Here is a 21,343-nt window from a genome sequence, read left to right as displayed (position 1 = left end):
TTGACCTGTCAGGTTAGAGAACAAAAATGTCTCGCCAGATTCTTTCGTCATTAGCAGCTTCTGACCGTAAATCTGTGGAAAAAAACCCCAAACTCCTGACAAAGGAGTCCATTAGTCGAGCACTTCCTGCTGATAAGAGTGAAACCAGAACTTGCCTCACTGTGTGACAGTTTAATGTTTAACCGAGTGTTGGCCAACGAGACTCGTGTCAGGAACCAGACCCGCCAGGATCCAGACCACGGACTCGTCCAGATGGGAGGTCGACGGAGATGTTACCGACGGAACTGAAAACTATTTCGCTCGACCCCCTCGCCCCGGAATGTCCGCCTCGTGCCAGAGACGTTCGTCAGCGCCGAAGACGGACGTTCACCTCTGAGATTTATCAGGAACGCCCAGGAGCTGATAAGCTAACGGACAAAATCAACACTCGCCGAGTCGGTTCCGGCCACTTCTTCGTCAAACGACCGAGGACATGGAGACTCCCGAGGAGAAGGACTGGACCGAGGACATGGAGACTCCCGAGGAGAAGGACTGGACCGAGCTGGAGCCCGGGTACCCCATCAAAATCTTCCTCACCCTCTTCTACAGCCTCATGCTGGTGACGGGGATCGTGGGTAACTCGGTCACGATCCGGGTCACGCAGGTCCTGAAGCGGAACGGCTACCTGCAGAAGAACGTGACGGACCACATGGTCAGCCTGGCGTGCTCGGACCTGCTGGTGCTCCTCATCGGGATGCCCGTGGAGCTCTACAGCGCCATCTGGTTCCCGTTCACGTCGGAGTCGGGGAACATACCGTGCAAGATCTACAACTTCCTGTTCGAGGCGTGCAGCTACGCCACCATCCTCAACGTGGCCACCCTGAGCTTCGAGCGCTACGTGGCGATCTGCCACCCCTTCAGGTACAAGACCCTCGGCGGGCGACGCACCAGCGCCCTGATCTCCTGCGCCTGGCTGGTGTCGGTGCTGGTGGCGCTGCCGCTGCTCTTCGCCACGGGGACGCAGGGCGTCATCACGGACCGGTCCGACACCCCGGTCCAGAACCTGACCTTCTGCACCAACCTGCGCGAGCGCTGGACCATGTACCGGGTCAGCATCTTCGTGTCCTTCATCCTCTACATGCTGGTGCTGGTGGGCGTGGCCTTCATGTGCCGGGCCATGATCCTGGTGCTAAGAAGGCCCATGGAGACCTCGGAGGAGAACCGGACCAAAGTCAAGCACGAGAGCGTGAAGGTGACCACGGCCCGGAAGCAGACCATCATCTTTTTAGGTAGGTTTTTTAAGATGAGATTTATCTTTTATCTTACAAATGACTTTAGCCTCTTAATGTGCAGTTTTACTTTTGTATGATTTTCTTCACGATATATTTATATATTTAGTTCAAGTTAAGCTTTTATATCGGTTTAGAATATATGTTTGTTTTAGATCAGTGGTCCCCAACCTTTTCCAACTCAGGGCCCACTTTTAAGTCAAAAACCTTTGCAGCCGACCTCCGACCCCATCAATACGAAGGCATTATCATTTTTTCTCAGAGCAATTTATTTTATTGAGGATTGAACATAAAGGACGGATAATAGATGAGAAAACATTGTTTTACCTTAAAAAAAAAAAAATTCCACAGTCACTGACACAGAATCTGTAACATTAGACGCAGTATTAGACGCATTACACATATCAAAAATGACAAGCGAAGAACTGTTACAGGCTTATAAACAAATGATTAATAAAAAACGGTTTCCTTCAACAATGTAGAATTGCATTGCATTCTCATAACAAATTGCAGCGAAACAAAATGAACACTTGTATATAAATATAAAGCTGCAGTGGATCAGGCCAACAACAGGCCAACAAGATGTTGAACATCAATTGAAAACATTATTATGTTTTTTTTAAATTTTTTTGAAAAAATGATACCATTTTGGAAACGATCTTGCGGCTCACTTGCAATACCTTTGCGTTCCCACACGAATCACTGTTTTAGACTATATTCCTTTAAAGATACTTTAGTTTTGGAAACCATTCCAGGTACAATTGTAGAATTCTGAACTATAATCAACCATTTTCAACTGGAATCAAACAATTTTTAACTGAAATTAAACAATTTTCAACTTTGATCAAACAATTTTCAACTGAAATCAAACAATTTAAAATATAATCAAACAATTTTCAACTTTAATAAAATAATTTTCAACTTTAATAAAATCATTTTCAACTGTAATCAAACAATTTTCAACTGTAATCAAACAATTTTCAACTTTAATCAAATCATTTTCTACTAACTTAATCACACAGGTCTGTTAGTAGTCGACACACACACACACACACACACACACACACACACACACACACACACACACACACACACACACACACACTGGTGTGATCAGGACAGACTCAACAGAGAACTGATCTTAAAGAGCAGAAACATCAATAATCTGGAACCTTCATGTATGAGACTCAGAGACTGAGGTCCTGGAGTCAGTCGTGACAACCAGACATTTACTCGTCAGTCCCAGAGCGACAGACTGTTGACTCACTGAGAAGCTTTGAAACACTTTTGATCGAACGTTTATTAAAATATTCACATCAGGAGAAGAAGAAGAAGTTTGTGTTGTTGATGCTGAAGTGAAGAAGTTCCTCCATGATTAGAAGAGTCGTCTCTCTCTCTCTCTCTCCCTCTCCCTCTCCCTCTCCCTCTCCCTCTCCCTCTCCCTCTCCTTCAGCCTCAGCCTCTCCGTCAGTCTCCCTCAGTCTCTCTCTCTCCCTCTCTCCCTCTCCTCCATCCCTCCCTCTCTATCTCTTTCCCTCTCCTCCATCCCTCCCTCTCTATCTCTTTCCCTCTCTCTCCTGCTCTCTCCCTCTCTCCCTCAGCCTCTCCCTCTCAGCCTCTCCCTCTCTCTCTCTTTCCCTCTCCTCCATCCCTCCCTCTCTATCTCTTTCCCTCTCTCTCCTGCTCTCTCCCTCAGCCTCTCCCTCTCTCTCTCTTTCCCTCTCTCTCTCCCTCTCCTCCATCTCTCTCCCCTACTCTTTCTCCCTCCCTCCCCCTCTCCCTCCCTCCATCCCTCTCTCTCCCTCTCTCTCCCTCTCTCTCTCCCTCAGCCTCTCCCTCTCTCTCCCTCCCTCTCTCCCTCCCTCCATCCCTCTCTCCCTCTCTCTCCCTCTCTCTCTCCCTCTCTCCCTCCATCCCTCTCTCCCACTCACCACTAAACCCCGTCTGTGCTCAGCAGCTCCAGAGAAGAATTAAAGATGTTGAAGTAACGTTCAGGACGAGAAGGTTAATTAGTTTGTTCTCGTCTGAGATGACGAGTGTGACGGGAATAGTAATGACACTTCCCTGACACGTGACCTTTGACCTCGACTGGACCATCAGACCACGATGACCGTCAGAAGAGAACCTTCTCTTTCCCTCGTTGTGTTCAAAAGGTTAAACCTGGTCAATAGTGTGAGCGACTCCAGCGCTCACGGTCGATCACTCGTGTCTCAGCCTCTGTACGAATTAAAGTTCATACCTGTAGACGTACGTGGCATGAAAGTCTGAGCTGGTTTGCGTCAGAGTGAAGAAGCTTCATTTTTAACGTCTGAGTCACAGAAAGATTCTGATAATGAGACAAACATATGTTTCTCTGGTAGATACACACACACACACACACACACACACACACACACACACACACACACACACACACACCATCATACCACCCATCTACACACCCAGAGACAGACACACACACTTACATACCACACATCTACACACACACACACCTACATACCACACACCGACACACACCCAGAGACACACACTCACCTTTATACCACACACCGACACACACCCAGAGACACACACACACCTACATACCACACACAGACACACACCCAGAGACACACACACACCTGCATACCACACACAGACACACACCCAGAGACACACACACACCTGCATACCACACACAGACACACACCCAGAGACACACACCTACATACCACACATGTACACACACCCAGAGACACACACACACACACACCTACATACCACACACCGACACACACCCAGAGACACACACACACCTACATACCACACACAGACACACACCCAGAGACACACACACACACACACACACCTACATACCACACACAGACACACACCCAGAGACACACACACACACACCTACATACCACACAGAGACACACACCCAGAGACACACACACACACACCTACATACCACACACAGACACACACCCAGAGACACACACACACACACACACCTACATACCACACACAGACACACACCCAGAGACACACACATACACACACCTACATACCACACACAGACACACACCCAGAGACACACACACACACACACACACCTACATACCACACACAGACACACACCCAGAGACCCACACACACCTACATACCACACACAGACACACACCCAGAGACACACACACACCTACATACCACACACAGACACACACCCAGAGACACACACACACCTACATACCACACACAGACACACACCCAGAGACACACACACACACCTACATACCACACACAGACACACACCCAGAGACACACACACACACACACCTACATACCACACACAGACACACACCCAGAGACACACACACACACACACCTACATACCACACACAGACACACACCCAGAGACACACACACACACCTACATACCACACACAGACACACAACCAGAGACACACACACACCTACTGTACATACCACACACAGACACACACGCACACCTACATACCACACACAGACACACACACTCACAAACACACAAACATTGACTCAATCTTCAGTTTGTGCTCCAAACAGAAATCGATCCATCATCTGGTGAGAGAAGAGATGTTCACCCTGTGACTCACAAGTGCATGTTCCACCTCCTGCTGCTCTCTAGCGCCACCCTGTGACTCACAAGTGCATGTTCCACCTCCTGCTGCTCTCTAGCGCCACCCTGTGACTCACAAGTGCATGTTCCACCTCCTGCTGCTCTCTAGCGCCACCCTGTGACTCACAAGTGCATGTTCCACCTCCTGCTGCTCTCTAGCGCCACCCTGTGACACACAAGTGCATGTTCCACCTCCTGCTGCTCTCTAGCGCCACCCTGTGACACACAAGTGCATGTTCCACCTCCTGCTGCTCTCTAGCGCCACCCTGTGACACACAAGTGCATGTTCCACCTCCTGCTGCTCTCTAGCGCCACCCTGTGACACACAAGTGCATGTTCCACCTCCTGCTGCTCTCTAGCGCCACCCTGTGACACACAAGTGCATGTTCCACCTCCTGCTGCTCTCTAGCGCCACCCTGTGACTCACAAGTGCATGTTCCACCTCCTGCTGCTCTCTAGCGCCACCCTGTGACTCACAAGTGCATGTTCCACCTCCTGCTGCTCTCTAGCGCCACCCTGTGACTCACAAGTGCATGTTCCACCTCCTGCTGCTCTCTAGCGCCACCCTGTGACACACAAGTGCATGTTTCCACCTCCTGCTACGAGAAACGTGTTCTAATGATTGAACACTTTTTTACTCCATTATTTCTCTTTATTTCAGAGGTTGTTTTGTTTTATATACATTTATAGAAAGTAATAAACGAAAATATATAATATTTTTTAATTTTTTTTATTTTACTCTTACTGAATTTTCTATGCTGATTATTTTTTAATAATAAATGTTTTCGTGTTTTTAAACATAAACATTAGACATTTATCGAGACACATAGTTTGCTATTAATTATTTTACTTTAAAAAAATTTTTTTCGCTTTTAAAACTATTTTCTTTTAATATTCTTTTCTTTGCTATAACTTTTTCTTTCGTAAAATAATAATATTTTTGCATGTTATTAACCATTATTACTTCTAGTCTTTTTTATTGTTCCCCTGAAGTACACTTGCTTACTAAAAGTGGATTTTGCAGTAAAAGTTTTTTATTTTTTCACTTTTAAAACTATTTATTTAGTTATTTCTTTGTACGTTGTTGTCATTTTTTCAAGTTTTTTTAATTTATTTATCTTTACAATTTACCTTTTCTTTTGCTAGATACTTTGTATGTTTTTAAACATATATGAGTCCATCCGTCTTTCTGTCACTAGTTAAAAGTGTTTAAACCACTTGAGAGTTTGTTAAAGTGTAAGACTCTGGTTTTCTGTCCTCAGGTCTGATCGTAGGATCCCTGATGGTCTGTTGGCTCCCGAACCAGATCCGGCGCCTGATGCTGGCCGCGGTGCCGAAGCCCCTGTGGAGCGTCTCGTACTTCCGCAGCTTCCTGATCCTGCACCCGGTGGCCGACAGTTTCTTCTACCTGAGCTCCGTGGTGAACCCCTTCATGTACAACCTGTCCTCGGGTCAGTTCCGGCAGGTGTTCCTGCAGGTCCTGCGCTGCAGACTCACCATCCAGCACGTCAACAAGCGCACGGTGGTCAGTTCTCGGCCGAACTCCGGTCGCTCGCTGAGGCCTCTGCTCAAGTCTCTGCGCCGCAGCAGATCCACGACCAGCAAAGACAAGAACCCTCGAACCGTTCAGAGCGACTCCGGGGTCGAGTCTCAGGCGAGTCGCAGCGACGACGTGCATCAGACCCTGAGCGAGTCACCGAAGGAAAATGGATTCTCGGACAGTGAAGTATAAACGTTTGTCGAAACAAAAGTGACATTATTTTCATTCATTTGTGAAAAAAACATCCCCCAGGATTTTAAATTGATTCTATTTTACTTGAAAATATGTTTTTTTTTTTTAAAATTAAACCTATAATACAAAAAAATGTCAATTAGAGAAGTGATTCTAGTTGTTATTTTATATACAGTAATTATATTCTGTTTATTTTGATAATATAAAGATATTTTCATTTGCCCTTTTATTTTGTACCATATTTATATGAAATGTCTGACTTTAAAATAAATATTGATGAAACAATTTTTTTTTAATCATTTTTCATTTGTTTATTAATTAGTTTTTTCTCTTTTATATATTTTAATATCTGTTAAAACATTTTAAGTCATTTTTTATTTGTTTATTAAATTTTTGTTTCTCCTTTTATATATTAATATTTTTTTAATTATTTTTTATTTGCTTATTTAATTGTTATTTCTCCTTTTATATATTTAAAAAATATTTTTTAAAGTCATTTTTTATTTGTTTATTAAATTGTTGTTTCTCCTTTTATATAATATTTTATAGTTTTTTTTCCTAGTGTTTCTCACTTTCTCTCATACAAAGTACTATAAATATACAAAGGTAGAGAGTGCCACCTAGTGGCAACTGAAGATTTGCAGCTTCATGAAGCTCCAGCAGCTCAATATTGACACGATAATTTAAAATAAATAAAAATAAAGTTTAATCAGAAATATTTCACAAAATAAATCATATGACGATCCAGAAACACAAATCAGTTTCAACGTGAAGCTCTAAATAACTAAAACAGTGTTTTATTTATTTACAATTTATGATGTCACACAACAAACATTGTATTGTATTTGTCTGACATTAATAGAACATTGAGGTGATACCACAGCCCGCCACCAGGGGGTCAATATGAAGTTCAGTAGTTTTTCATTTTCGTTTTATATCAAATCCACTTAGCGTTCGGATTTTCCTTGCATTAAGTCATCCGAGAAATATTTCTGCATCAATAAAATCATAAAGCGATGCAGCAACCGTCCACTAGGGGTCGACGTGTCGTCCTTTTTTTTTTTCGAAAAAAAATGGTGACGTTTAATCCAGTCGAGCTTCACAGCCGAAGACATTCTCTATACATGAGCAGCAGATATTCAAATACTCACCACATATTCTTTCGAATATCATAAATAAATGAGAAAAATATCATAGCAGCGTTTTTTTTTCAACCACCAGGTGGCGACAATCACGATTCGCATCTTGAAAAGTCACGTTTTAAATCCATCATGAAGTCTTAGATCCACCAGGTGAAAGAACGAACGTGTCGCCAAAGCGTCCGCCGCGGTCAGCAGAGCGCCGCGGTTAGCATTAGCAGCGGGACGACTAGCTTGGAGGCGCTCGGGGTCGCGGCCGCCGACGGCTGACCTCGTCTCTTCTGGCGAGCGCCGTTGCAGAGCGGCGCGTTGCAGCAGGTGATGCAGACCGAGGACAGTTTGCCGGTGCAGAACTGCTGGTAGCCGGAGGAGGCGATGAGGCAGGCGGCCGACGAGGCGCAGGACTTGCGGTAGTGAACCCCTGAAACCAAGACAACATCAGCGTCAACTTTGAAAAGCTTAATCTCAAGCGACAGTCATAGGTTCAAGTTTTTTCTCTCTATCTGGACTCCCCAAAGAAAATCCCCAAAGTTTTCTCTCGTAACGACGTTGCCCTCTAGCGCCCCCCGCAGTGACCCCTCATCACCTCGCCCCAACAAAACTTCGGAGACTAATCACGCTCTCGTTCTTCCCGATACGGCGACTCATCCGGGATAGAATCCGGCGCCTCATTAAGATAAGCCCCGTTAAGTCGGGGCGACGCCGCGGTCGTGTTTCTCTCACGCTGTCGCCGGCCGGAGCGACACCAACAGACGCCCCTGAATACAAAAGATCTAAACGTCTGGTCCAGGTGAGCGACAGAGGAGTCTTGCTCGCCTGCATAAGTGCTGAAGTGAGTCTCGAGTGTGATTTGCTAAATCCCGACTTTTTCCCCCCCGACACGTTAATCCATCGTGATGATGTCACTCATGTGTTGTTGATTGCTTCGCTATCGTTTCTCAGGATAAGAGAGACGAGGATTACGAGGCCACGGCGAGGGCGAGGAACACTGTGCCGAAGACGTTTGGCTAGTTTTTGACTTTGTTAGTAAGAAAAACAAAACAAAAAAAATGTAATTTAAACACGAGTGACATTTATGAATTGCCTGGAAAACTCTTTGATGACATGTTGAGTCCATCCTACTCTAACCGCAGTTTGTAGAGTCCATACAAATAATATATTATAGCGTTTATTTATTTTAAAGTCTTCCTCTCCAAGATGCAATAAGTCTCTCATCATGACCATGTTTTCAACTCATTACTTTATAAAGTTCTTGTCTGAAATCTGGGCGAACGAGAGGTTACGAGAGTCCACTATGACGTAATAATGGCTTCACTCCTTCTCCAGCCAGCTGTAATCATGTCCCCGCTTTGTTTATAAAACGAGTCCCTCGTAGAGGTTGAGACTTCCAGGATGGATGACGCACGGTGACAAACCTCCATGCTTGACCAATCACAGCAGAGTGGGTGTGGTTACGGTCAACAAGATTTAATCTCCAGAAAAAAGGGTTTTCAGTGGGCAGAGATAAAGATCCTTTTTTCTAATGTCAATATTTAAATAATATATATATCTATTTATTTTATCTATTTAATGAATGTTGTGGCTGAGGACGGTTCACACTTTCTGACCAATCGCAACAAAATAAGGCGTGGTCGAGAAACTTGGTGCACGTTTTAACTAGTAGGTTGATAAAAGTAACTTACTTACAGGCAACTAGTATTTTATAATAATGAACAATAACCTGATAATGAATATTAACAAACAAATAATCATTTTAAAGGTTAATATTAATTATATTTTGTTCGGTTTCTCTTATAATTTGGGACATTTTTGTCTGATTTCATGTTTTTTTTTAATCTAATCTATATAATCTGACGACACGTCGACCCCTAGTGGACAGTTGCTGCATGAACAGCCAGATGTCAAGGGAGATCCAGAGACACTCGGACAGAACTGTTCATTAAAGATCTGTCACAGTTCATCAAGTCTAACCTTTAAGTTTCTCAGACGGAGACAGACTTTCCTGCTTCATTCAAAGAACTTTAACCCATGAGTCATGAGTGCAAGGACTACATTTCAGGTGACAAGTGAGTTAATGAGTCAAATGACAGCCTCTAATTTACCAAAAATAATTTTAAGTTGTTAGTTTCTGGATTAATTTTGGACTTTTATCATCTTAAACTGCAGTTAATCTGCCACTGAAACGACAAATATATCAAAAATATCAACATTTAATCCAGGTTTTTTTTAATAGTTTTTACGTTTTTTTGTAAACTCAGGTTCATGTTTTTAAATATCTTTTGGGCTGAAAAATGATTTTGTCTGATGGACATTTATTGAAGTGTATCAGTGTCTGAATATTGAATGGTTGTATTTAACATTTTAAATGTTAAAACTTTAATTATTTTTCGAGCATTTAATATATTTTTTTAAATCAATCATTAAAAAACTTTCAATATAGAAATGTTAAATAGTTTTTTATTAAATTCAATAAATTAAATGAAATTAAAAAAAAAAGTTTCTAAATTCAATATTTCCAATTTGTAGTCTTAATTTCAATTTAAAAATGTTGCTCTGATATTAACAGCTACTTGATCGAACTCTCAGCCAATCACGTGAGGCGCAGGCGATCACGTGACGACGTACAAGCAACAGTGAGATTTCAGTTTAAGGTTGTTTTACAGTTTAATGTGGATTTAAAAGACAGAGCGAGTCGCTCAGTGCTCGATTGGATTAGTCTGGCAAGCACTATTATACCATCATTTTTATATTTACAAGGTTACAAATGTAAACATTTTGAATTAAAAAAATATATTTTTGTATGATTGGTATTAGAATATCAAACTCTTTGTGTAAAATAAACAACTTAAGAAAATATACACGTTTATATAATTCATTATTTAAAAAAAAAATACAAATTCAATCTTTCAATATAAAAATTAATTATTATTTTTTATTATTTTGAATGAAATAATTAAAAAAAAACATTTCTATTGAAAAAAAAACAAACATTTAAAATGTTAAACTAAACCACATATTTGAGGCCAGTGATTGGATGAAAATAGATAATAATGTTGAATATGTTTAAATTCAAACTCCAAATAAGTGACGTCTTCCTTCAAAAGATGGATTTCTTTCTTCCCAGCTCTCCATAAAACATCTCCACAGCTGCTCCGAGCTTCCATTAATATATTTACTTGGCATTGTTTCAAGTCCATTTCTTTGGGAAAATCAATGTCGGCGGCGCGATCGTCCATCAGCCGACAGCAGTCACTCACCATCATCCCTCACCAGCACCTCCTTCTGGCACGTGTCCTGCACGTTGACGGTACAGTTGACCACGAACTCCGGCGACGAGCAGTCGTGCGTCGCCTCCTCGCACTGGTAGCACTGGATCTGCAGAGGCCGAGCTGCAGCACAGGAGACGCGTCCGTAACATGTTTATTCAACTAAATAACTTAGAAAACTTCCAGTCGCTCATTTATTAGGCTGAGAGAAAATACTTACTTACTTATAGTTTTTGTTTGGCTTGTTTCTTTCTAGTTTATGGGTTTCTTTTTTGAGTAATCTTGACCAGAAACAGTATCTTAAAGTATCAAGACTAATATAACTTTAGAGACTTGCTCTTGTTTTATCCGAAATAAAACACCTTCAAGACAGTGATGATCTTTAAACATTCTGGGTGCCTTAGTCTGTCAAACTGAGCCTGAGAGACCTGGGTGTTGCATTTGACAAAGAAATGTCTCTTGTTCAACACTGAAGAAAACAGACCAGAAACTGTTTTAACTGAGAAAAATCTCTAAACTCAGGAAAATTATGTCACAACACGATCTGGAGATTTTAATCCATGTGTTTGTGTCTCGTTGAAACTATTGTAACAGTTTATTTTGTGTCTAAACAAGAAGTAACTGTCTCGCCTGCAGTTAATACAAAACTGCACAAGAATTCTGACCTGCTCTAGTAGAAGAACTCACATTTCTCCGATCCTTAAAACTCTTCACTGGCCAGTTTCTTTCAGGATCAACTTTAAAATTCTGGTTCTTACTTTCAGATCTATTCATGGTCAGACCTTCCATCAGTGATCTGATCCAGACTTACACCCCAGCTCGGGCTCTGAGGTCTGTGGATCAGAATCTACCGATGGTTCCTGAACTTCCGGACCAGAGGAGAGAAATCCTTCTGTTGCTCCTAAGCTTTGGAACCATCTCTGTGTTTGATGATCTACTGACTCCTTCAAGAAACATCTTAAGACATTTTTATTTGTGCTTTTCCCTGATTTTCTGAGACTCCTGTATTTGTCTGATGTGTCTTGATCTTTTAAAGTATATATTTTAACTGTGTATTGTTTTTTATTCTTAAAGCACTTTGTGACCCTGGTCTAGAAAGATCTTTAGAAATTACTGTTACTTTACTTTTCTTACTTTACTATAAATCAAAAATTAAAATAAATTCTTTAGTCACTTTTTTCTCACTCAAAACCACCACGTTCTCGACTCTAACCGGTCGCACCTTTAATATTCTTCATCCTAAGACGTCCGATGTCTTTTCTCTCGTCTCTAAATTTGTCTCCAAACTTCTTCTCTTACCGTTCGTCTGTTCTCGTCCTTTTTTAATACGTCTCGTCAATGACTCGTTCAACATCTCTCATCATCTAAAAATCATTTCTGTTTAATAAACTCCTAAACTAACTGACATCATTTGTAGAAAAACGTTGAAAAGAAACAACATTTATGATCATAAAACTAATGGAACCAGCATTAAAAGCAAAACAATGTTCTGTATATTACATTTTATTTTGTTCAATTAAAAAGATATTGAGATAAGAGATTATAAAATAAAAATAAATGTTTTCAAAGGGTGCCTCTAATTATAATGTATTATTATTATTATTATTATTATTATTATTATTAATTTGTATTTTGTTGAATTTAACTACACTAGTTGACAGACGGACATACCTGACCTGAAGGAAAGCAGCAGCAGAGTCCAGACGCCGATCATCTGCATCGTCCACTCGAGGGTCCGGGTCCAAGTCCAAGTCCAAGTCCAAGTCCAAGTCCAAGTCCAGGTCCACGGAGCTCCAACATGAGACTGAAGGCTATGGCGAGTCTGATGGTAAGAGAAGGAGGAGAAGCAGCAGCTGGAGGAGAAACATGATGAGAGGAGAGAGGAGAGAAGGAGGGAGAGAAGCTGGAGGCAGACTCTTATACACTCGCTCACACACACACACACACACACATGCGCACACACCCCCCCCCCACACACACACACACATGCGCACACAAACACACATGCGCACACAAACACACACACACACACACTCACACACACACACACACACACACACACACACATGCTCACACACACACACAAACACACACACACATGCTCACACACACACACACACACACACATGCTCACACAAACACACACACACACACGCTCACTTACACATTAAAATCTGAATTGGTCCAATTATACTCACACATGTAATTCCTCACTTTTTTATTTCCATCCCTCGCTCAATGTTCCATGAAAGACTCAAACTAAAAGCTATTTGTCAACATAACATATAAACTTTAATATATATATATATATTAAACTAAATATACATTAAATATGAAACCACTTCTCTGAAAAAACACAACCAACCACACGTGGAATAGTTGAAATATTTTATTTATTTTTTCTGGTACATAAAACAAAGAATATTAGTACAGGTAATACTGCTAAGGTGTCAACACACGAACATCACTGTTATTTATCGGATCATGAACAAAATAAACATTTAAACGGAGAGTTTTTCTGCAGTAATGAGGAACAATAACTACAATTATTATTATGATGATGATGATAATATCCTGTGTAATAAATAGAGGGTGTGTCAGTGCAGAGTACAAATACAGGGCATTCGAGTAAATGTTAGAAAAATATTCTCGTGATAGTGATGCTCGTTAATGCATTTATTATTATTGTTTTTTATTTTTTATTTTATTTTTTTGTTAAAAAAAACAGACGCAATGCTCCAACGACCCGTATATCAGCACTCACATCCCTGATCAATAAACATATGCCCGTGCTCGCTACAGTTGGAAAAAACTCCAGAGATTTTGTGTTTTTTTTGTTTTTTAAATGTGTTTCAAAGGTACGACGGCAAATTAGAGGGAAAATCGTTCAACCTGTAAGACAGAACTCGGGGTATATACCCGGACAGGTGTCTTCAGGTGACGTCACAAGAAGTCGCGGATGTTTGCGGTCAAGTTTTAAAACATTTTGCCGCAAAGGTGAGTAAAAAAAAAACACTTAAAAAGTTTAATTCTGAAATGTTTTGTGGTTTATTTGTATGAAGTTGAGATGTTAAACGCTAGCTAACACAAGCTAGCTGCTAGCTCGCTTAGATTAGCTTAATGCTAATCGATGAAGTTAAAATATACATTTATTTAAGAAAATTAATTCTAATGCAAACGTTATTATACATCTAAAGCATTATCTTTGGTCGCACACTTTTTTTGTATTTACTTAAATATATATATTGTGTGTATATTTCGCAAACGCATGCTTGTGACGTCATCAATACGCGAACAACTTGAATAAAATAATATAAATTATTATATTTTACAAAACACACACTGACATTGTTTGGATAAATATTGTGATTTGAAGATATGTTTTTAGTTGTTCTTTTTTGTCAGTTGAAAATATATCAGTTGGTCATAGAAAACGTTTTATTTTAAGTAACATTTTGAAACAAAATAAGTCAAATTCTGTATTTTTCTTTTGTGATTCCATTCGGTACCAGAGATTTTTGTTCTCAGGTATTCTTTCAAATAACTTACGAGGCTGATATTTAGCTCTTATTGTTGTAAAAGTGTTGTTCTGATGACTTACAAACACGATAAATAAAACTACTTCCTGTGTCTAAGATGCCGTCGTACTATTGCGCAATCGCTCAAAAGTGCTAGATAAGACAACTAATGCTAGAGTGCTTATTGTTCTACGTCACACAAAAAAATATGTCTCGTGTCACCAACTCAAACAAAATAAACAAAAATCTAGTTGCATTCACTTTCCCTGCTTTTAGAGTAGTTTGGCAAAAATGGCGGAATATTTACATGAGAAAAGCTGAGAAAGGAAGTGAAGATCGAGGGAAAAGCCGCTACATGTAAGTGAAGATGCGTTCAAAACACCCTAAAAAGACGACTATGAAATGGAAAGAGTATCATGGTAAGATAGTTTATGGTTGAATGTCTGACAGGAGGAGAGATGTTGCTGAGTGCACCGGTTTTAAAGGCTGCATGATATAGTTGAGGTTCATTTTCGATCCACAGCATCAATCAAAAGACAGTAAACATGTTTTCCCTGAGCTAGCACGACCACGACGCACCTACAAGGTGCTTTTAAAACCACGACCGTTCCATGCAGAACTCACCAGTTTTGTCTTGACGTCATCGCTGTGGAGCTAAATCTTAAGTTTCATATTGCATCAGAAGTGACCTTGTGACATCTGTGAAATGACAGCAGGGACTTAAAAAAAAAAAAGCCAGTGTTGTCGCTCGTGTAAAGTGACTGATTGTGTGTCGTAAATAATTAACGTCTCTGTCCGTCTCCCGGAGCGACACACATCTTCATTTCCCCCGAGTTCAAGTGCATGCAAGTCGATCTTAAGAAGAACATAAAACAACTTTCCAACCAGATTAGGAAATCCCATCACTCAGTCCAGCCAAGAGAGTTGTGTGTGTGTGTGTGTGTGTGTGTGTGTGTGTGTGTGCTGTACATGGGGGGTTTCCAAGGTTGAAACAGAAGCGTCGTTCGAAACCCGCCAAAGTCATAAATATATATCGCTAACCTACACGAGAGCTTCTCCTCACCAAAGCTAAAACGACCGGTTGCCATTGTGGAGGTCTAAAATGAGTCTGAAAGTGCGATATGCAGTTGTAACCTTTGACCTCTCTACTTGCTAAACTCCCCTTAAGCTAACTAGGAAGTGATATATGTGATGCTAAACATTATTTTAACTGTTACAAATATCAAAACATGTATAATTATATTTCTATCTTTAAATATGTCATGATTAGATGATCTCATGATTGTCTTTCTATTGTATTTAATTATTGTTGTGTGTATTTTTATTTTTCACTTTTGTACAGCCCTTAGTGTCCAACATGTGTTGTTTATAAGGGTTTTTATAAATACAATGGTATGGGTTTAAGTTGAACTGTATTCATGATGATAATTATTATTTGGTATATTTATCATATATATATTTTTGATTGCAAGTGGGTTGTCTGAGAATGTGAGATCTTGGCAGCTGACTTGCTTGAGTCGCTCTCATTTAATTCAGTAAAACAATGGCAGGAATTTAGTAAAACTAGATTGTAAAAAAAAGGCTATTTGGTGCCTTATCTAGGTGCGACAGTGATGCCATATTCTTACTTCCCCTGTGACTTCTATTACTGACGTTTATATCTTTGACTATATGTTATTTTCAGTTACATTAACATAATTGTTGGGTTAAAAATAAGTTAATTACCAAAATAATTCCTTCATTTAGAAGCAAAAAAGGAAGTTATCATCGAGAATATGAAGAGTATATCAAGATCTGGTGAAGGTTAACTGTACTATCTCAATGGTATAGTTCTACCCTTCCCTAAAACATATAAATGTATTTGATGTGATTGCAGATATACCGTTAAATATAATAGATCAATGATTATTTAGTTTCACCTTTGATACCAGAGTGTAACCAAATATTTTTAACTCTGAAAAATATGAACATAATGATGTTATGATTCAACCACAATAGCAGCAATAACCAAAACGATATACAGTATAACTTACATAATAACAAAATTAAAACGAGTCCTACAAGCCCAGCATTGGCATTAAATGTAAGTTGCTGTCATATTGTCATCGATGGACTTTTAACAATTCAAGTTCCCGTTCATGAATAATTGTTTTCAAAGACCTCCAAAATGGCAGCTCAAAAACGTGTTACAGGACCTGATGGTCGTCTGAGAAAAGCTGTTTGAGAAGCTTCCAAGCTTAATCTATTCCTTGTTGTGAAGATTCCATCCTGAGGCTGTAGAACTGTGGCTCCTGGAGAGAGTCCCTAATCATAGATCCGACCAAGTGTTTGATGCTGACGTTGACACATTCTGTTTCGTAAACTCTGAAAAACAAAGAAAAAAAGGTAAATTAATAAAGGAACGACATTTTCACCTGCCATGCTAACTAAACCTGTCCCCTTTTTTAGCATCGAGCTCCAGTTCAGATCTAAGTGGCCCTCCAGTGGACCTCTTACAAGGTAGGCCAGATTTGACTCATATTCCTTGCCACAGTGACTCCAACCAAAATGATGGGTTGTACGATTGATTTAAGGACTCTGACCTGTTTAGGGTTCCCCCAGCCTCTCGCCCTAAGTAGCTCAAATAGGCTCCAGCCCCCGTCACCTCACTAGGGGGGTCAGTGGTTGAAAATAAACGAATGAATGAGCTATCCATTTATAAAGTTGTGTTCTTGACCTTATTTTTTAATTATTTTCAAGTCAGTCTTGGCCGGATTTAAAAAGGTTTCCCCATCATTAATACTGTACAACTGTGAGCTACTTTAAAGCTTTGGGTGAGTCTGAGATTCCAACAGTATTTTGGGATAAAGGATCTTACAGTTGGGGAGCTGCAGTCGCGTCTGTTCCTTCTGCTGACTTGGGTTCGACCTTGATTTGGGTGTCGAGTATGTTGGCTTCTTTGGTTTTATCTCTCCTGGAATAGAGGATGCGAAGAGGAGGCGTTGAGTGTCTTTGAAGCTTTGCTTCCCACTGATCTTTGATACACTATATCTACATTTAAACATGATGTTTTCTTTCACTTAACCTTCCATTTTATTTGTGACGTCATGTAAACATCTAGGATTTTGACGACATTGGTTTTTATTACTAACCTTTACAGGGACATTTCTTATTTCCCATTTTCAACCATCTTAGCTCATTTGAATGCCCCCTTTTGTTTGATTTGATTAATTATTTTAGATATTATATTATTATAATATAGGAGACTTGTGTATCTGCGAAGAATGGTACAGTCGGTGATGTATCATGATATTAAGACTGGAATGGTCCTTTTATTTTGCTGACCTTTTGACCAAATAATAAACTTAGCTTTACACCCAGTGGAGAAAATATACGGTCAGTTTTGGGAACACCCTTCAGACCTTTGCATACCCATATGAAGCCAACCAACCTGCAATCAGACATGTAGTCAACCAGAAAATGATCTCATTGATATCCTATCTGGACTTGGTAGTCAACAAGACAGAAGGGTAGGAACTTATTGACCCCACTCTTTTACGTTGTAAATTAAATTAATGAAATATGTTGTGTAAACTTTTATAACTAAAAAGCATACAAGCACAAGTATGTCAAGTGCTGAGGGTTAGGTCAGATTTACAAACTAGTACGCTGTGCACCAACGTTGACATCGGTGGTGGTATCAAGCTCACTGAAGGTTTCTGAAGGTCTCACTGGTGCAGTTGCAGCGTACTATACCTGGTGGCGCTCTGGGAATACTGCACTGGGTTTCACACACACGGGCGGAGGTCACAATGGGTGGAGACTGGGGTCGGACGGGCTGAAGGAAGGCCACAGTGGGGAAAGGCACTGACTGGACAGTCACGGAGGATTCGGACAGGGAGTTGGGGACCCCGGCGTTGGCGTCCTTAAAGCCGGAGGGAATCCTCCACCGAGGCAACGGGGAAGGAGACACTTCCTCGCTGGAGGACCCCGGGACACTGGGAGGACGCAGAGACTGTTCTGGGGTGGAGGAGGATTTGGGAAGAAAGTGCAGGATTGAGGAGAAGAAGGAGCAGGATTCAGGAAGGGGGATGGTCCCAATCCCACTGTCCAACGTTCGCATCTTGCAGCCGGAGCCTGCGGCACAAGGAGAACAGCTGAGGTGGACTGACGTGGGAAAAACAACAGGGAGATCCAGGGGGACTTAATAAGTGCAGCTGAGCTAGACTTCATGTTATTTTATTTGACAGATGTTTAATCTACAAATACAGTACGTTTTTTACTTGTTTTTTATCCTTAAAACGTATCCTAAATGAGACAAGTTAAAATAAGCTTAAAACTATGTTAGTTTTTATTAGTTTTACCTGCAAATAGACATGCAGTCCAATGTACAATGCATAGTAAAAATATATATGAAGCCGCCACTGCATTATTATCACAGATGCTTTGGAAGAACAATGAAAAGCATGCATTGATTGTGGATATGAAATGTTCATGACCTAAAAAAAAACGTACACACACACCTTTCTGCTCTAATACCCTTCAAACCATTACAGCACAAGAAGATGTTGAGATGTTAAACAAACAACAACTCACAATTTCTTGCAACAAGAAGTAGAATAATCTGTGAAGGAATTAAAATAAAAGCTGTGATGGCTTGAATCTGTAATAGCGGTTTGGTTTCTTAACAGCCTGAAAAAAGTTTTCTTACAAAAATGGGCAACATCTCCTGAAAAATGATTTCTTTATATTTAACACAACTTGAGGAATAAGTAGTTAAATGTATGTATAGACATTGTGTTTTTTCTATTTAAAGAGTTTTATTTCACTCCTTTCGACTTGTACGCCAGACACCTTCTCACGGGCCAACAGTTGTGATATCCATCTCTTTAGTTCGGGCCCGTAGGCGAAAATAATTCACTGACTTGTGACTTGGGTGACCGAGTGGAGATGCTGCTGAGCTGGAATTTTAATGAGGTTATTAACCTCTGAGAGCAAGCGACCATCCGTTTCGCACGCCTGATATTCGCCGGTATCTCTGTCCGCGCCCACAGCATTTTTTCCGTGTATCTGAATAAAATGTCTTCATTTTATAAATCTCTATTTACTGCAGCGTTATTTTTCCCGATTGTCTTGTAATTTGATAATTGTCCAAAATTCAGTTGCAGTGTCTGGATGTACTCTTTTTTTTTAATTGTATTTCCTGGACTCATCAGTGGCTTTGAGATCATTAGGAAACTGCCTTGTCATCCACTTCAATTAGCTTCAAGATTTAAAGCCAAGCTCCTCTATAAGTGCTATTTAAAATCCACTTCTGCTCTACTTTTGTGTATCTGAAACACATTTTTGAAGGTACTTAGGCGTCATAATTTCAAAAAACAGATGGACAATAAATCCAAGGAATGGCATCTTTGACGATGCACAACCTCGTTGAGATATACCGACTGTGATGCCAGCTCTGCTGCAAAGCACTCCACAAAATTAGCCTCCCACTAATACAGAGACTTTCTTAAATTCCCAAAGTATATTTTGTTCAAATCATCGTACTTAAGACCTTCTCTGAAACAAAACCTAACACTTTATCGCATATTGCACAGTTTTTAGGGTCTTTAACACAGGGCTTGAATAATTCCGGTTAGTAAAATGAAGTGCTCTGTGTAGATCCTACCTCAAACACCATTTGTAGGGTAGAACGGAGGCACCCTGTTGTCAAGCATGCAGATTGACCTGAGCTGCGCAACACAAGATGTCGGATCAACATCTTGTTTGAATGCAAGAAAGAATAAAAGTGTAAAATCGAGTTCATATTCAGGAATGTTTCCTTTATATGCGTTGGATGAAGGACACGCACTTGTGCATTCTCCGTGCAACACACATCGGTAATCTGTATTAAATGATCTATTTGTGATGTGCCGGCACATGCAAATAGTCATTGCATGGATCGGGGGAAGATGAGTCGAGCCTTGATACCACAGCACCACTGGAGAGCAAACCTTACGAGACACGACTGTGAAATGGTGGCCATTGTTCCCGATTCCTCGAGCTCGTAAGAGGAGTGTAAAAAACGATGATAAATGGGGAAAAAAAGAAATAGCACGCACTGACAAAACCAGATGTTTTGCATGTGTGTGTTTGATAAAACTTTTTGCAGGCCCAGCATATGTATAACTTACAGATATTAGCCATATTTGATCTTCACTTCTGTCTGCAAACTGCAAAAATGGCAAGCAGAGATGAAACCTTGAGCGTCACACACTTGCGTTTCCTGGTTATTTTATTATTCTTTCTTTAAATCTTTTATTTTAAGGTGTGAAGACACGAAGAGAAGAAGAAGAAGAAGAAATATCTGACCTATCACCGCTTCCTGGTTGGGGCTCTTTGTTGCAGATCCATTTTCACACTCGGCTCTTCGTTTGATCATCTGCATTTTGAAAGAGAATGATGGAGAGATAAATAACTTCCACAACTTTTAAAACATATAACAGTATATACAGAGCATATACAATTATTTTTTTTGAGCAATATCTGAATTTTTCAGGTATGCTTAAGTTAACTCCAGGGCAGTACGATGACATACTTTTTCCTAGAGGTGATCGTCTCCTTTTTACGTTCAAAGACGTTCAAAGCAAGCGTGTGAAATGAACGTACCTGCGGTTGCACGATGACGTCGTTCTGTTCTTGCAAGTCGTTGAGTGACATCCCGGGGCAGGGCATTGAGATGCAGGCCCGCACGGCATCATGGGACTCCCTCCTCCCCACGGAACTGAAACAAAAGGTAACGTCAAACAATTGCTCGCTGCA

General features: G+C 40.6%; 3 protein-coding genes across 7 annotated transcripts in view; 1 reads left to right on the top strand and 2 right to left on the bottom strand.

Moving 5' to 3' along the window:
- Positions 1-72: 72 nt before the first annotated feature.
- gpr39 (G protein-coupled receptor 39) lies at positions 73-6,858 on the top strand. Its single transcript, XM_087804538.1, has 2 exons — positions 73-1,268; positions 6,171-6,858. The coding sequence occupies exons 1-2, from the start codon at positions 473-475 to the stop codon at positions 6,638-6,640; spliced, it is 1,266 nt and encodes a 421-aa protein (XP_087660664.1). The 5' UTR covers positions 73-472; the 3' UTR covers positions 6,641-6,858.
- A 1,112-nt stretch (positions 6,859-7,970) lies between these two features.
- LOC148068174 (ly6/PLAUR domain-containing protein 1-like) lies at positions 7,971-12,887 on the bottom strand. Its single transcript, XM_087804580.1, has 3 exons — positions 12,717-12,887; positions 11,037-11,168; positions 7,971-8,200 (listed from the first exon to the last, which is right to left on the bottom strand). Exons 1-3 carry the CDS (start codon positions 12,763-12,765, stop codon positions 7,971-7,973), a joined length of 411 nt encoding a protein of 136 aa, XP_087660706.1. The 5' UTR covers positions 12,766-12,887.
- Positions 12,888-13,420: 533 nt separating this feature from the next.
- Positions 13,421-21,343, bottom strand: part of LOC148068173 (uncharacterized) — a 47,854-nt gene continuing 39,931 nt past the window's right edge. For 2 of the 5 annotated variants that reach the window (XM_087803531.1, XM_087803533.1), the window contains exons 10-13: positions 21,191-21,305; positions 20,894-20,963; positions 18,299-18,679; positions 16,940-17,516 (exon numbers count right to left, since the gene is read on the bottom strand). In XM_087803531.1, coding sequence (XP_087659657.1) covers positions 17,365-17,516; positions 18,299-18,679; positions 20,894-20,963; positions 21,191-21,305 — 718 coding nt within the window. In that variant the 3' untranslated portion in view covers positions 16,940-17,364. The other 3 variants (XM_087803534.1, XM_087803535.1, XM_087803536.1) reach the window with 3 other exon arrangements.

This window comes from Callionymus lyra, chromosome 12 (genome assembly GCF_982586985.1).
Source record: "Callionymus lyra chromosome 12, fCalLyr1.hap1.1, whole genome shotgun sequence".
Lineage (NCBI taxonomy): Eukaryota > Metazoa > Chordata > Actinopteri > Syngnathiformes > Callionymidae > Callionymus > Callionymus lyra.
The sequence above is the reverse complement of the archived record's forward strand: the minus strand, read 5'-3'. Positions and strand labels throughout refer to the sequence as shown.

Coding starts and splice junctions, on each gene's coding strand:
- gpr39 (XM_087804538.1), top strand. CDS start 473: ATGGAGACTCCCGAGGAGAAGGACTGGACCGAGGACATGGAGACTCCC. Junction 1,269..6,170: donor GCAGACCATCATCTTTTTAG/GTAGGTTTTTTA, acceptor TTCTGTCCTCAG/GTCTGATCGTAGGATCCCTG.
- LOC148068174 (XM_087804580.1), bottom strand. CDS start 12,765: ATGCAGATGATCGGCGTCTGGACTCTGCTGCTGCTTTCCTTCAGGTCA. Junction 11,169..12,716: donor GCTGCTTTCCTTCAGGTCAG/GTATGTCCGTCT, acceptor CCTGTGCTGCAG/CTCGGCCTCTGCAGATCCAG. Junction 8,201..11,036: donor GGTGCTGGTGAGGGATGATG/GTGAGTGACTGC, acceptor TCTTGGTTTCAG/GGGTTCACTACCGCAAGTCC.